The sequence below is a fragment of the Aulonocara sp. 'chitande type north' Nkhata Bay genome, linkage group LG9 (assembly GCF_057382095.1).
Source record: "Aulonocara sp. 'chitande type north' Nkhata Bay isolate Kocher_YH1m ecotype deep benthic linkage group LG9, A_spYH_male_GT1.1, whole genome shotgun sequence".
Lineage (NCBI taxonomy): Eukaryota > Metazoa > Chordata > Actinopteri > Cichliformes > Cichlidae > Aulonocara > Aulonocara sp. 'chitande type north' Nkhata Bay.
Window position 1 is genome coordinate 282,955 of NC_141352.1, and position 13,837 is coordinate 296,791.

The 13,837-nt window shown below is 38.9% G+C and overlaps 1 protein-coding gene across 1 annotated transcript in view; it reads right to left on the reverse strand.

The window, feature by feature from the left end:
• Positions 1 to 13,503, reverse strand: part of itprid1 (ITPR interacting domain containing 1) — a 34,504-nt gene extending 21,001 nt beyond the window's left edge. The window contains exons 1-8 of the mRNA XM_086305259.1: positions 13,416 to 13,503; positions 13,216 to 13,345; positions 12,789 to 12,840; positions 11,013 to 11,050; positions 8,149 to 8,202; positions 6,979 to 7,027; positions 339 to 416; positions 49 to 251 (exon numbers count right to left, since the gene is read on the reverse strand). Of these exons, the coding sequence (XP_086161385.1) occupies positions 49 to 251; positions 339 to 416; positions 6,979 to 7,027; positions 8,149 to 8,202; positions 11,013 to 11,050; positions 12,789 to 12,840; positions 13,216 to 13,321 (580 nt within the window). The 5' untranslated portion in view covers positions 13,322 to 13,345; positions 13,416 to 13,503. The remainder of the gene's footprint in view (positions 1 to 48; positions 252 to 338; positions 417 to 6,978; positions 7,028 to 8,148; positions 8,203 to 11,012; positions 11,051 to 12,788; positions 12,841 to 13,215; positions 13,346 to 13,415) is intronic.
• Positions 13,504 to 13,837: the final 334 nt, after the last annotated feature.

The following is a 13,837-nucleotide window of genomic DNA, read 5'->3' on the forward strand; positions in this document are numbered from 1 at the left end:
CCAGATGTCAATATTTTATATAAGAAACAAGGAATCAGTTGGACTCACTGCTGACGTCTGGGTTCTCCAGGTCCAGACGGTTTTTCTGAGCCTCTAGAAACACTTGGAGATTTATTCCTCTTGCATGAGACTGATAATTAATGAATCGTGCCGGAATGCGTCCAGAGAGGTCAGGCTCATCACAGCCAAAGCCCAGGTCCAAGAGAATCTCTTCTGGGTCGTCGTTCCATAGGTTAAGTACATCCATCACACTGCAAGTATGAGAAGGTATAATTGCTCAGAACCGATTCAAATAGTTCCAGTTGTATAGTTCTGTTGTGTGTCGGTCAGTGTTTAACCTGAGTGGTCCAGAGTGACCTGAAGTTGCTGAGCTAAAGCTGTTCCACCTACTAAGGGCTGGACCTGAGCTGCTCCACCTGTATGATACAATCAAAGCACGAGGTTTTATTTGATTTAATGCATTTATATATAAATCGAGGATACTTAACAGTATTTTAAAATATTAGATTTGAACTTATAAACTAGTTTCATGATTTCAATTTGCCATGAAACGGCTGTGTGCAGGCAGGAGAGTCCCAAACGCAAACTGACTGAGGCAGAAACGCAGCTTTATTTGCGGACACAAGGAAGTACGAAACTAAACTAGACTGGGTAGCTCTAAGAAATAATGCCTACGAGGAAACACTGGGACCACACAGCATGAGGGAGGGCACGACACAGGACTGAGGGAAGCGCTGACCTAAATACACAGAGGGATAACAAGGAGGTGAGAACACACGAGGAACACAGCTGACATGAAAAACATAACGAGACAGGGGAGGCTGGACTGAACAGAATGACATGAAAACACAGCACCTTCAAAATAAAACAGGAAACATGATGTGGGAGTGGAGGAGAGCACGAGAGAGAGCACGGACATGACGCGCTGCAGAAACATGGAAAACATGACAGAGTAAAACACAAAGGGAAACACGACACAAGAACTCACACCACAATAAAAACAGACACACACACGTCGCTGTGTCCTCAGTTCAAAAGCCACCGTTTGTGTCGAATCTTTACTTTGAACATGTGAGAATAGTATAACAAGAACAACACGAGAGGAAAAAGTGACAAACAATCAAAGCAGAACAAAAGGAAAACAAACAATAATAATAAATAACTTACATGCAGGAAGAAGCCTATGCTTATTTAATCCCACCCCCCTTTCCACTATAACTCATAGTCTGCACTTTACTTCCTGTTTATGCTCAGTCCATCACAAATTCTTCATTAATATTCTTTCTTTCTTTATTATTTTTATAACCCCATTAACACATTAAAAAATGTACAAATTTACACATACATATGTATATACTTATATAAACGCACCCACACACACATATACACATTGCTGTTGTGAAAATGGTGATCAAAGCCCCGCCTCCTCCTCGTGCTTTGCAAAAACCACATTCAGGTCCTGCTGGGACGTCTGTCTCCACACAGAGCTGCAATCACTTTTTAGATACAGATACAGGGATGTTCCCTTTTAGAAAACAGAGTATTGTCAACAAGCAGGTTGTTTATTGCTTTATACATAATGTGTGCAGTGAGAAAATGAACCCGATCTGTGAATTTTAGTATTTTTGATTTTAATAGGGGATTTGTATGATCTCTGTGACCAGTTTTATGGATTATCCTTATGGCCCTTTTTTGCAATATGAAGGTTGATGATAGCGAACATTTATAAGCTTTGCCCCAAACCTCTGCACAGTAATGCAGAGATGGTGAAAGCAATGAACAATAGAGACTCTGGAGTGACTTGTGGTCCAGAATGTCTCTTACTTTACTTAATATTGAAACGTTATGTAAATTATTTATATGAGACTTCCATCTTATTTTATCATCTATTATCACACCAAGAAACTTGTATTTCAGAACTCTTTCAGTCTCCACACCATGAATCAGCAGTTTTACAGATTTAGTGACAGTTTGTTTATGTCAAACCTCTTTTTAATTTTGCACATTTCTGAGTCGATCATATCCAGCAGGTCCTTTGGATTCCCTCCCAGAACAAAAAATACTTACAAATAATGCTAATTTTAATATATCAGATACCTTACAAATATAATTTATAATAAATTATTATAGATAATGAACATTTTTTGACCCAGTACAGAGCCTTGTGGAACACCGCATGTGATGTCCAAGCATGATGAAGAATAGTCACCCAGCTTCACAAATTGTTTCCTGTCACCCAGTGCAGTACAATCCCCCTGATCCCGTACTATTTACCGTTTATTGATTAAGCTGCATACTGTTTCTGATCTATAGCATTTGTAATCTCCTCGATTGACTCAGTTAATGCCAGTGATGTTGATCTTTCAATCTGAATCCGTACCAACTGTCAGAGTAATTTATATTTACAGTAACTAAGAATCATCACTGATGATTAGTGGATTAGTGGATCTGCGAAAGCCTATTAACACACTATGATGAACATGGATTTTAGAACAGCATATATTAAATAGACAGACACACCACTTAACCTTTGAATTCAGGTGTTTTCTCCCCCATTGCCATGGGTCTATGAAACCAACCACCAAGCAGTGTGCCTTTAAAACATTTGTGACAGAATGACTTATTGGAGTTTGTTAAACGATACCAAGTGTATACAATTTGTAAGAAATGAGTATAAAAACTACTGTGAACAAAATGATAATCAAGAGGTGTCCCCAAGTGTTACATGGGATGCATCCAAAGCGGTAATGAGAGGAAAATTGATCATGTGGTCCTCGTACAAAAAGAAAGAGAAACAAAGGCAAATTAATGAGTTACTACTTACATTAAAGAATTTAGAGACTAAACACGCCACTGTTGAAGACTCTCAAACATTGGAAGAGATAAATTTAACAAAACGTAAATTAAATGATATATATGACAAACAAGAAGAATTAAAGGCCAGATTTGTTAAGCAAAAGTATTATGATTACGGCCCTAGAGCAAAGAAACTATTAGCCTGGAGAATTAAAAAACAACAAGAAGAAAGAGGAATTTACAGTATAAAAGATGATGAGACACAAAAAATGTGTTACACTGCTAAAGAAATACAAAACTCATTTGAAAACTATTATAAAAACTTATATTCAGAGACACAAAAGGCTGACCCTCTAAACAGTCAGAAATTTTTGCACTCTCTGGATTTACCTAATATTGGACGGGAACAAAACAAAAGACTAATGCAACAAATTACTAAACAAGAACTGGATAAAGCCATTGCGAAAACAAAAACAAATAAGATGCCGGGTATGGACGGATTTACATCAGAATATTATAAAACCTTTAGAGAGTTATTATCATCACTATTATTAAAATGTTTTAACTATGTGTTGGAGGGAGGGGAGTCACCAGCATCCTGGAGACAGGCAATCATTTCATTAACTCCAAAGGTGGGCAAGGACAAAAGGGAATGCAGCTCATATCGACCAATTTCAATTCTGAATATGGATTATAGATTATTCACCTCAATAATAGCAGAAAGGCTTAAAAATATTATACCAGAAATTATTGACGAAGATCAGACAGGATTTCTCAAAAACAGACAGATACAAGACAGTATAAGACGTGCCTTACATTTAATGGATTATATGAATAAATCCCAAACGGAATCAATTGCACTAAGCCTTGATGCAGAAAAGGCGTTTGACTCCGTCCAGTGGGATTATTTATTTTTGGTTATGGAACGGTTTGGTTTCGGAGACCCTTTTATTCAGCTGATTAAAAATTTATATTATTCACCTTCAGCAAGAATAAAAATAAATGGGAGCTTAACTGGAGTAGTGGCCTTGCAGAGGGGATGCAGGCAGGGATGTCCGCTTAGCCCACCCCTGTTTGCTCTATTTATTGAACCACTGGCGCAAGCTATTAGAGAGGATGAACAAATTAAAGGGATATGGATACGGAATATAAAATGGGATTATATGCAGATGATGTTTTGCTGACCCTCACAGACCCAGAAGGAAGCTTACCTAAGTTATGGTTAAAGATGGAAACGTTTGGAGAACTTTCTGGATATAAAATAAATATACAAAAAACACAGGTGATCACATACAATTACGTACCCACAACAAAGATCAAAAGTATGTCTAAATTTAATTGGAATAATAAAATAATTAAATATTTAGGTATTAAGATTCCCAAAACACTGACAGAAATCTATGAAATAAACTACTCACCAATTACAAGGGAATTGAAAGAAAATATTCAAAGGTGGAACCTACTGCCACTTGATCTGTATAATAGGATTGACCTGATTAAAATGAATATACTTCCACCATTGCTTTTCCTTTTTCAATCTATATCGGTACATATACCAGCTAAACAATTTGCGTTATGGAACAGAATGATTTCGGGATTTATATGGAAGGGCCGCAAACCAAGAGTTAGATATATAACCTTGCAACTACCTAAGGAAAGAGGTGGACTCTCCCTCCCAAACTTAGAAAGTTATTTTAAAGCAGCACAATTAAGATATTTAATTTATTGGTGTGATCCAACGTATGAAGCAAAATGGAAATATTTAGAGGTGACACAATTAAAATTACCACTACAGACAATATTAGGAGATAAAAAATTATATTTGGAACAGAAAAATAATTTAAATGAATGGACTAAAACTCCTTTAAAGATATGGTTTGATGAGTGTGAAAGTCTTAAACTAGGAACTGGTCTCAAACAACTCAGATGGGTCTCACATAAGGAATTTATCCCTGCACAAATAGATAGACGTTATACAATTTGGTTAACAAGGGTAAAAAAAAATCTATGGCTTCCAAAACTATGGCAATGAATTTGCTCAGCTCGTAACATAAGAAAACTCTAGAAATAAATGAAAAAATAATATCGAACGAGTGCGCTGATATGTCTCGATCAGCTAGCAACCGGAATCCTCTGATTTTTAGCATAAACGGGGGAGGAGATAGCTCAGTAGGTAGAGCGTTCACACCACGATCAATGGCTACCCTGAGATACCCCTGAGCAAGGCACCGTCCCCACACACTGCTCCCCGGGGGCTGGATTGGTGGCTGCCTCACTGAGTGAATGGGTTAAATGCACAGTGTCATTTCCCTACAGGGGATTAATCAAGTATACAAAAAATTAAAATAAAATAGAAGTACAGCAGAGCACTGTATGTGAGATAAGATACTGTAACTTATTGCTGTTTAAAAGAGAGTATAAAGTTTAATAAGTCATTTTATTATGAAACCTTTTTCTGTTGAAGAGCTTTTATTTGCATATGCTGTCAGTTATACTTTGTAGAAAGGAAATCAGACTCTGCAAAACTTGATTGGACAGGTTCAAATCTGAATTAGCGACGATGGTGCAGCTCTAGTTTAAAAAGCTTTCATAGATGAAGTCATTCAGTTACATATTCATTAGTAACCAGGTGGTTTGAAGTTGAGAGCCAGAGACAATGACACCTGTCATGTGTGGATTATTGCATTATATTTAATGGCCTAGCTTCTTTCTTACCGATGTTAAATGAAGTGACCTGTAGCTCATCAGAGTGACCAGCTTTTTATCTCGTATCTCCTTCTATATATGTGCGCATGCAACCCAAACCAGAAATCCCATTATATTCTTTAAAGGCTCAAACGCTATGATAGATACCTACATTTAGTGTTATTTTATTTATTATGCTTATTTGTAAACATTCAAGTTACATTAGAGTACAGTGTTTGGGTATTTCAACCATATTAGATCTGATATTTTAAGCTGCCAAAAGCACACAATCTTTCCAGACCTGCTAATCAAGACTAAAAAAGAGAAAGAAAAGAGAAAAGACACATTTAATTGTGCACTCACATCTTCTGCTGGTCTTTGATGATCACTGCCCGATTGAGCCTGTTGTCTTTGACCCCTTTGCTCTTGGCTGATTCATATTTATTGTACAGCTGTCAAGCATCCTAATAGCTTTTCCATGATCCTTTTACTTTCTATGCAAACTATGTGCTTTGCAGAGGGGGAGCGTGAGCTCATTTGCCTAGTAAATATTACTTGTAGTTGTGCAACTATATTTGTAGTTTTAGGCGCTGGTATCACTGTAACATGTTTTATTAATTCTAATGAAGCACAGTTTTGAAGTGGCACTCACTCACCACTTAGCTCTGCTTAATATAAGGATGTGTAATATCTTATAGTCTGCTTCAACTGAAAGTTATGTAATATGTGTTTGTAGCAGCCTCTCCCTGGCGCTGAGTTAAACCCTGAAAGTCTTTGCTTCTTTTTTTTTTTTAATTTAATAGTTTTATAGTTTTTAGTAGGTTATAGATCCATCCATCCATTCTCCTTGTCAGGGCTGAGGGGGGCTGGAGCCTGTCCCAGCTAGCATTGGGCGAGAGGCGGGGTACACCCTGCACAGGCTGGCCTAACACAGCGAGACAGACAACCATGCACACCTATGGGCAATTTAGATTCAACACTGCATGTCTTTGGACTGTGGAAGACCCACACATGGGGAGAACATGCAAACTCCACACAGAAACAGCCGGACTCAGAGCCTTCTTGCTGTGAGGCAGCAGAGCTAATTACCATGCCACCATGTCGGTTATAGTCAGATTTGGAAACTCCTCTGAACTATAATAAACATCTTACTGTTGCTATTGTGCACCCTAACATATTGTTCATTGAGAAATTCAATGTTGGCACATACCTCGATTAATTCCCACCTTAAATTTCACCATATTAAATTTGATCCAACCTCTAAAAGCATCATCAATAGTTAGTCCTTGATTTAAAACGATCAGCACTTTCATATTCAAACCACCTTCACTGATAACAACAAACTCATCCGTCTATGCTGGTTGATTATGAGCTATTCTTCTGTAAATACATTTAAGTGGAGCTCTGTGCTGTGTCACAACAGACTCCCTCTGTACTGCTGTCTGTGTGGTTCTGTATGACTGACAGAAACATGGTGAAGAAGAGCGATCTCCTTACCGCAGAAACTCCTGGACCGTCTTCACTCCTTGTTTGGCGTATAAAGACGCTGCAGGGAAGAAAGGTCGTGTTAGCCAAATAGCAAAGCAAATGGAGCATGTGGAGCTATAATGACAGAAACACAGACAGAAACATCAGGAAGGCAGAAACAACACATTTGCTGCTCGTTGAAAGTCGGTACAACCTGTAAAGGTCTGCTGTCAAAGTCCCTGAGCTATATTAGGAAAGTGTTTCTCTGTCCCTCACCCTCCCACCCTTTTTTCTTCTGGAGGATGTTTAAGCTTTGGCACTTGCCCCTGCCTCCCTCTCCCAGACTGGGAGTCCAGAAACAGTCATTTCCATGTGTGTGCTTTGTTGTAATGCTCAGGCCAAAGGTGGTCTGTAGCTCTGTGATCATTATGTCCTCAGCTTCGTTGCTTTGAAGCCTCAGTAAACCCGTTCATGGTGATTTTATGAGCTTAGTTGTTTGTTTAATGTTATACTGAATAAACCATGTTGATGATGATAATTATACGAGTAAGCCAACTTCCTGACCTTTGATTGACAGGTCATCAGCAAATGAGCCACAGACCAAGACAGCAGTGCAAACACACATAGTAAAAAGAAAGTACAGGACATGGGTTTAAAAATCAGTGTGTAATAGAAAACCATGTGTGCAGTCTTACCTCAGATGGGCAACAACACGCTACATATTCCACCGTGTCATTGTTTATCTAACACACATGAAGCCAAAAAGCAGTGTGTGAAAAAAGTCAATACATGATGATGATGATGTCATTCCTATAGCTTCTCTCAGGTTTCCTCATTTTAAGACTTGGCAGCAAATAAATGACCCTTTTTATATCCTGGTACATCAAATGTCAGATTGGTTTGTGATGACTGTAGTTCATGTTTGTGACTAAACTTGAAAACGGTGAAATCTGTACTCGAAGAAGTCTGTCCTGATTTCTATGAGCTAAACACTGAGATAGTTGTGGTGAAGTGTCAACACAGCAACTCTGTCCTCAGTATAAATACACAAGATATTCTGGCAACTTTCTGCTGGTGTTGAAAGATATACACTGAAAGATTAAGCAGTGACTTATTTTCCTAAACTGCGAGCTCTGTTTGCTTGTAAGGAATCCCTGCTGATGATGTTGCCTTACAAGTCCAGGAAATGACACTATTTACCTTCTACACCCAGCGCCAAGTCATCGTCACTGCTGGGGTTCCTCTGCAGAGGCCCTAAAGGGAAGATACAGCATTGTGAGAACCAGAAAATACTACGGCAGTGTGCATCAACAGTGTCAGGGCCTGTGCAAGATTTACAGACAATCCCAGGAGAAAGTGCTATACAAGCATCCACTTTGGCTTCCTGCCACAGTCCAAAGACATGGAAGGTTAACTGGTGATTTTAATTGGCCATTAATGGGAGGTAGATCAGGTGTTTACAGTAAGAATGTCTTTGATGGTCATTTAGACATTTAGAAAAGTGCAAAAAGTGTAAATGCAGTTTCCATTTTCTGTTTCAGCCAAAGCAGATACACTTAGATGAAAGTATGCCGTTTCACTGACTGGAACATGAAATCACAAAGATGTCTACATCTCTACAGTAAGCATTTTACAGGGCCAGGTCAAAATGGAAAGAATCTTACAATTATATGTTTTCCATGTGGCACTATGAATCACATCACTATTTCTGTCAAGCTCAAAGGTTCATTTTTCCTCCTGAATATAGAGGGTTAATTGTCATTTAAATGTAACTTTTGTTTGAAATTGAACATGGTATATGTAAGTGTACCGTACAACTGAAACTATGTTGCAGTCATCAGGCATAACATCATGACCATGTGCCTAATATTGGGTCCCCCTTCAGCTACACAGACCTGACCCAGTGAGGCATGGACTGACCCCTGAAGGTGTGCAGAGGTATCTGATGCTAACATGTTAGCAACAGATCCTTTCAGTCCTGTGAATTGTGGGCTGTAGCCTCCATGGATTGAGGCTCATTTCTGCTTTGTGGCAGGGCACAGTGACCTGCTGAATACAGGAATAGAGTTTCCATGGAATAGTGCAACAATGCTCAGGTAAGTGGTACGTGGCAAAGAAACCTCCACATGGATGGTTGAAGCCAAGGACTCCCAGCCACACATAAACATCACACTGACTCCACCAGCTAGTTTTCTTCCCATAGTGCATCCTGGTGCCATGTCTTTTACAAACGTTTCCACGAAAAGAAAAAGTGTTTCATCAGATGAGGTCACCTTCTGTCTTTCATCAGTTTGAGCTGCTATAGTAACTTGTCCGTTGTGTACGGACCAGCCTTTGCTCTTTAATTAGTCTTGGCTAATTAAATGACCCTTTCGCTTGTTCACCACTGTTCCTTCCTTGTAACACTTTTGAACAGTACGACAGTGTGCGCAGTATCTTTGTGTTCCTAGGACAGAGATCTCAGATGTCATTACTGAGATCTGCTGGAGCCGCTCACCCAGTTTGGGAGTCCCTGCCCAGAGTGCTCTGATTACCACAGGGACCACTATTGCCACTGTTACTCTCAACCTCTTCTCAAGATCCTCTCTCAGACCTTGGTATTTCTTGAGTTCCTTGTCTTCCTTCTCCCTGATCTTGCTATCACCATGTATAGCTACATCTATGATTACGACCTTCCTTCTCTGCTTGTAACTGTGAATTTATCTTGTATGTCTGGTTGGTTAGCCATTAGCACTTTGTCCGTCTGTATCTGAAAGTCCCATGGGAGCTTAGCTTGGTTATTCTCAACCACCCCTGGGGACGTATCTCCTTTGGACCGCAGGTCTTCCAGACCAAAACCACCACAAATGTTACTGGAAACTATGCCAGCCACTTGGTTATGCTGTTGCATGTATACCATGCCTTCTAGCATATTTTTCATTCACTTTTTGTTCACTTTCATTTAATAATAAATAATAATAATAATAATAATAATAATAATAATGAAGAAGATCTTTGTCTATTACTTTTCCCTTTCACACATTAGATGCTAAGCTAATGGGCCAAAAGCAGCACAGACATGAACAAACCATCTGTTTGTCACTGACAGAACAGCACATTGATTTGAGATCTGTAACGCCATGTTAAAATACATGGTTCCAGCGCAGGTACGTAGAAATGTTCAAGAAACATGTGTTTATTCATGATTGTTGAATAATAATGGCACAAATGACCAGTCACCAGTGTTTTTATTCTCTTAAAGTTATATTTTCTTCTCTAGATATTGTAGCCCAAACTCATCATTCTGTAAAATCCACAGAATCACTGTGAGTGACTTGTTATAGTCAAACAGAGAATAGTGTGGGGTTCTTTTGATTTAAACACGTGTAACAAAGAAGCAACAGTGCCTTGAATTACAGACACAATAGCGAGCTGGATGTTTTTCTTCAGGGAGCCGGAGCGGGAAAGAGGCATAAGGACTATTTGTTGTTCCCATGGTGTTCTCAACCACTATTTGCATGCTGTTTGAATAGGCTTGCCTCAGGATGGGGTGAGGCAAGAAGGCTTACATAATTCATACTGCTCCACAACAACATGCATAAATGTGTGCATGTTGTTGGAACAGCTTTTAATTTCCAAACCACCAGATTTTCAGTTTTAGTTCAAATGTAGTTATAGTCTTCAGTAAAAAGCATAATGATGACTGTGGCAGCCGTTTTGGATAAAAACAACTCATTAAAACATTAAACAGCACATGATGTTGAGACTGGATCATCTAAAATAGACTGTATAAAAAACGTACAGCAGGAACAACATCTATTGATCAGACAGCTTCGTCTATCAAGGATTTGCAGCGTCTACTCTACAGGATAGAATAACCAACATTTTTTGCAGGCGGAGCTCTCTGCCTCATTTAAAAGGGCTCTAGATGACTACAGAAACAATCGAATCCAAACAGACAAAGTACTCACCACTCTGTAGCACAAACTAACACAAAGAATAAAACAATATACAGCTGAGGCGGAGTGAAGGCGTGAAAGAGCTTACAGGCAAAAGAGAAACAGAAGGATTCCCATTGTTCGTACCTGCGTCTTCCTGCAGTGGCTCTTGCTTTGCATCTTCCCTGCAAACACAGGTCACATTTTATGAGAAGGAGGAACAGAGTACTCACACACAGGTAAGTTTCCATCACTTCTGAGATCATTACGCTGAGTCGGGATGGGGATACGTTTACTATCACCACCTGCCATATTCTAAACATGCTCTTAAAATATCCCTGCAGCTCGTCTTCATGCTAAAAATAAACTATTTATATTTTTATTTCATTCATAAAATAAAGCCAAGTCACTACATCCTAAGTAGTCCACTTAAGCACACATAATGTGGGCAGGATACGGTACTATTGTCGTGGGCACCATCCTTTATAAACATTGGGTACTGTGTGTGAAGAGTGGCAACAGTATGCTCCATCTTCATCCTCAATCTCCTCCACAAATATGACAAAAATGAGGTCAATTATACAGGTATTTACTATTTCTTTAAATAGTAAATACCTGTAATAGTAGTAAAGTAGCAGAAGTAATAAACTATTTACTAAGTAGTAGTAAATAGTTTATTACTTATTTTACTTTAGTCAAGAGTTTGAATACACCTGAGGATGTTTCTCATGATCAATCAAATAAAAACTATGACGCACAAAATGAAATTCTGACTACTATCCACAGGAAACATTTGTGTTTCTTAAAATGTGTTCTCAGCAAAACAAAACAACAATGATGTTAGGAAGTGACATCTCAAAATCATATTGATCAGTGTGGCTTAGTTCATCTTTTGTCTTTGTTTAATTTAATGCCCCAATGAAAAGTCATCATCTATTAAAAACAGTCCTCAGACCTGACCAGCTGTCTGTACTGGAAGAACACATAAAACTGTTGGTGTTGTTGCAACTTAAACTGACAGTATACCGATTACTGACCCTAGTGCCATTGTAACTTTCAGCTTGTGATCATAGAACCAGTGAGTTAATAAAGCCATCGAACCAGAGAAGGTTACAATGATCACCTTTCCTCTTGCATTAGTATGAAGCCAAGTCAGTAAAGTGGGTCTTCACATACATTCTCCCATACAAGGATGTAGTTCATGTTTCAACATTATATATAAAACTAGGTCCAGGATACTTTCTGTGAATCATTACAAAGCAGCTGGGGGTGTGACCAGGTGAACACAGGTTTTCTGGGTAATTGAGATTTGATTTAAAAAGAAAAAAGTCATTTCCATAAAAATCTAGACTCCAAAACGTTTGATTTGAACCCTTAATTTTGCTGCCTAGCTTAGTCACTCATTAGACGAGTAATTTAAAAAAATAATTGTGTTTTGGGCTTAACAGTTCCCAACTAGGCGTGTGAAAAATTCACCGCAAAGTACGCGGCGTTATCACGGCGAAGCGTGTAACAGGCACGCCGTGCCTCTCCTCAACATGAAATGGACACACTTGCGGAAGTTGCAGTATGTTGCCAGCAGAGGGAGATATGTTCAAGCCATCATGAACATAATAATGGGAACGCATTATTACATTATTATCACATTTATATGTATGTACATATCAGCCCCTTAGCTTGATGGTTTCTGACAATGAGGACCCTTCACATGTTTTTGTTCACTACTGATATCATCTCTCCCTGCTGCTAATGCTACTTCTGCAGGCATGAAATGCTGTGTCTATTATGCGTTTTTCTATGATATTGGGTAAGGTAAAATGTGACAAAACTACAAATAAGTGAAGTGGTATTTTGTAATCTTAGAGGTTGATTGCTAACTGTTTACACTGACAAAGCAGTCTGTATTCATGCCTTGATACTCACTGAGTGACATTGGTGCTGAGCCACTTCCCAACACTGTCCTGACTTGGATTTCCTGCGGCGGACAAGCAAATTATAAAGAAACCACTAACAGTAAACACAAAGAGACGGCAGCAGGACGCTTCCACTAACAGATTGCACCATAACAGCAACAGTTGAACTGACATGGTCATTTTACACTTTAACAGTAAAGACATCCTTTCTAATACAATAAGAAGCATGTGGCTATTTTTGGAAACAAGTTGGAAGTATTGAGGGTCACATGTCAGAAAAGTAATGAAAACACTAACATGATCTGGGGAACTATTATTGTAATTCATCTTTAGTTATCTTTATATTAGCAACATGAGGTTTTAAGCAAACGAGAATAAAACTGGCAAACAACTAGTATTCTTTAGTTTTGGTATGTAAGTGCATGTAGTTTCCATACCGTGAGTGTCCTGGTCCATAATGGAAACACATGGGCCCGTGTTGCCCCAGTGGACCCTGGATGCAACGAGTTTGGCCCTTTTGGCCGCAGCTCCTTCAAACGCCATGAAAGGAAGGTAGGACGGAGACAACTACAGAGAGAAACTTCAGAACATCAGTATGAAGTATACAGAATTATAGGCTGATGTACACATGACTTACCAGTGTGAATTTCAGGCACCAAGACAGTTGAGCCTATAACTGGATCAACACAGAGAGCAGCTTTCATCGCGCTCTCTTCCCACACTGTAAACATGACCGAGCAAAGGACGGACATGCAAATGACCTGGTTAGACTTTTCAGCCCTACAAGGAAATACTGTTTCCTGGTTGAGTGATTAATGCCTTTGAATACTTCCTGCTCTTATTTTATCAGTGTGTGCCTGCGTACATCCACATGAAAATGTAAGAAAATGTCTTTGTACTCCTCCCCAGGATATGTCGTAAAGGTTTATTCTAAGAGTGTTATAAAAACATGTAATTGTGTGAAACGATCTCGCTCTCATCAGAGTTTTGTTCATTTTTTAATTACTTATTACTTCCTCTGCTGGTTACAGAGTTCATGTCCTAATACAAGCTTTTGTT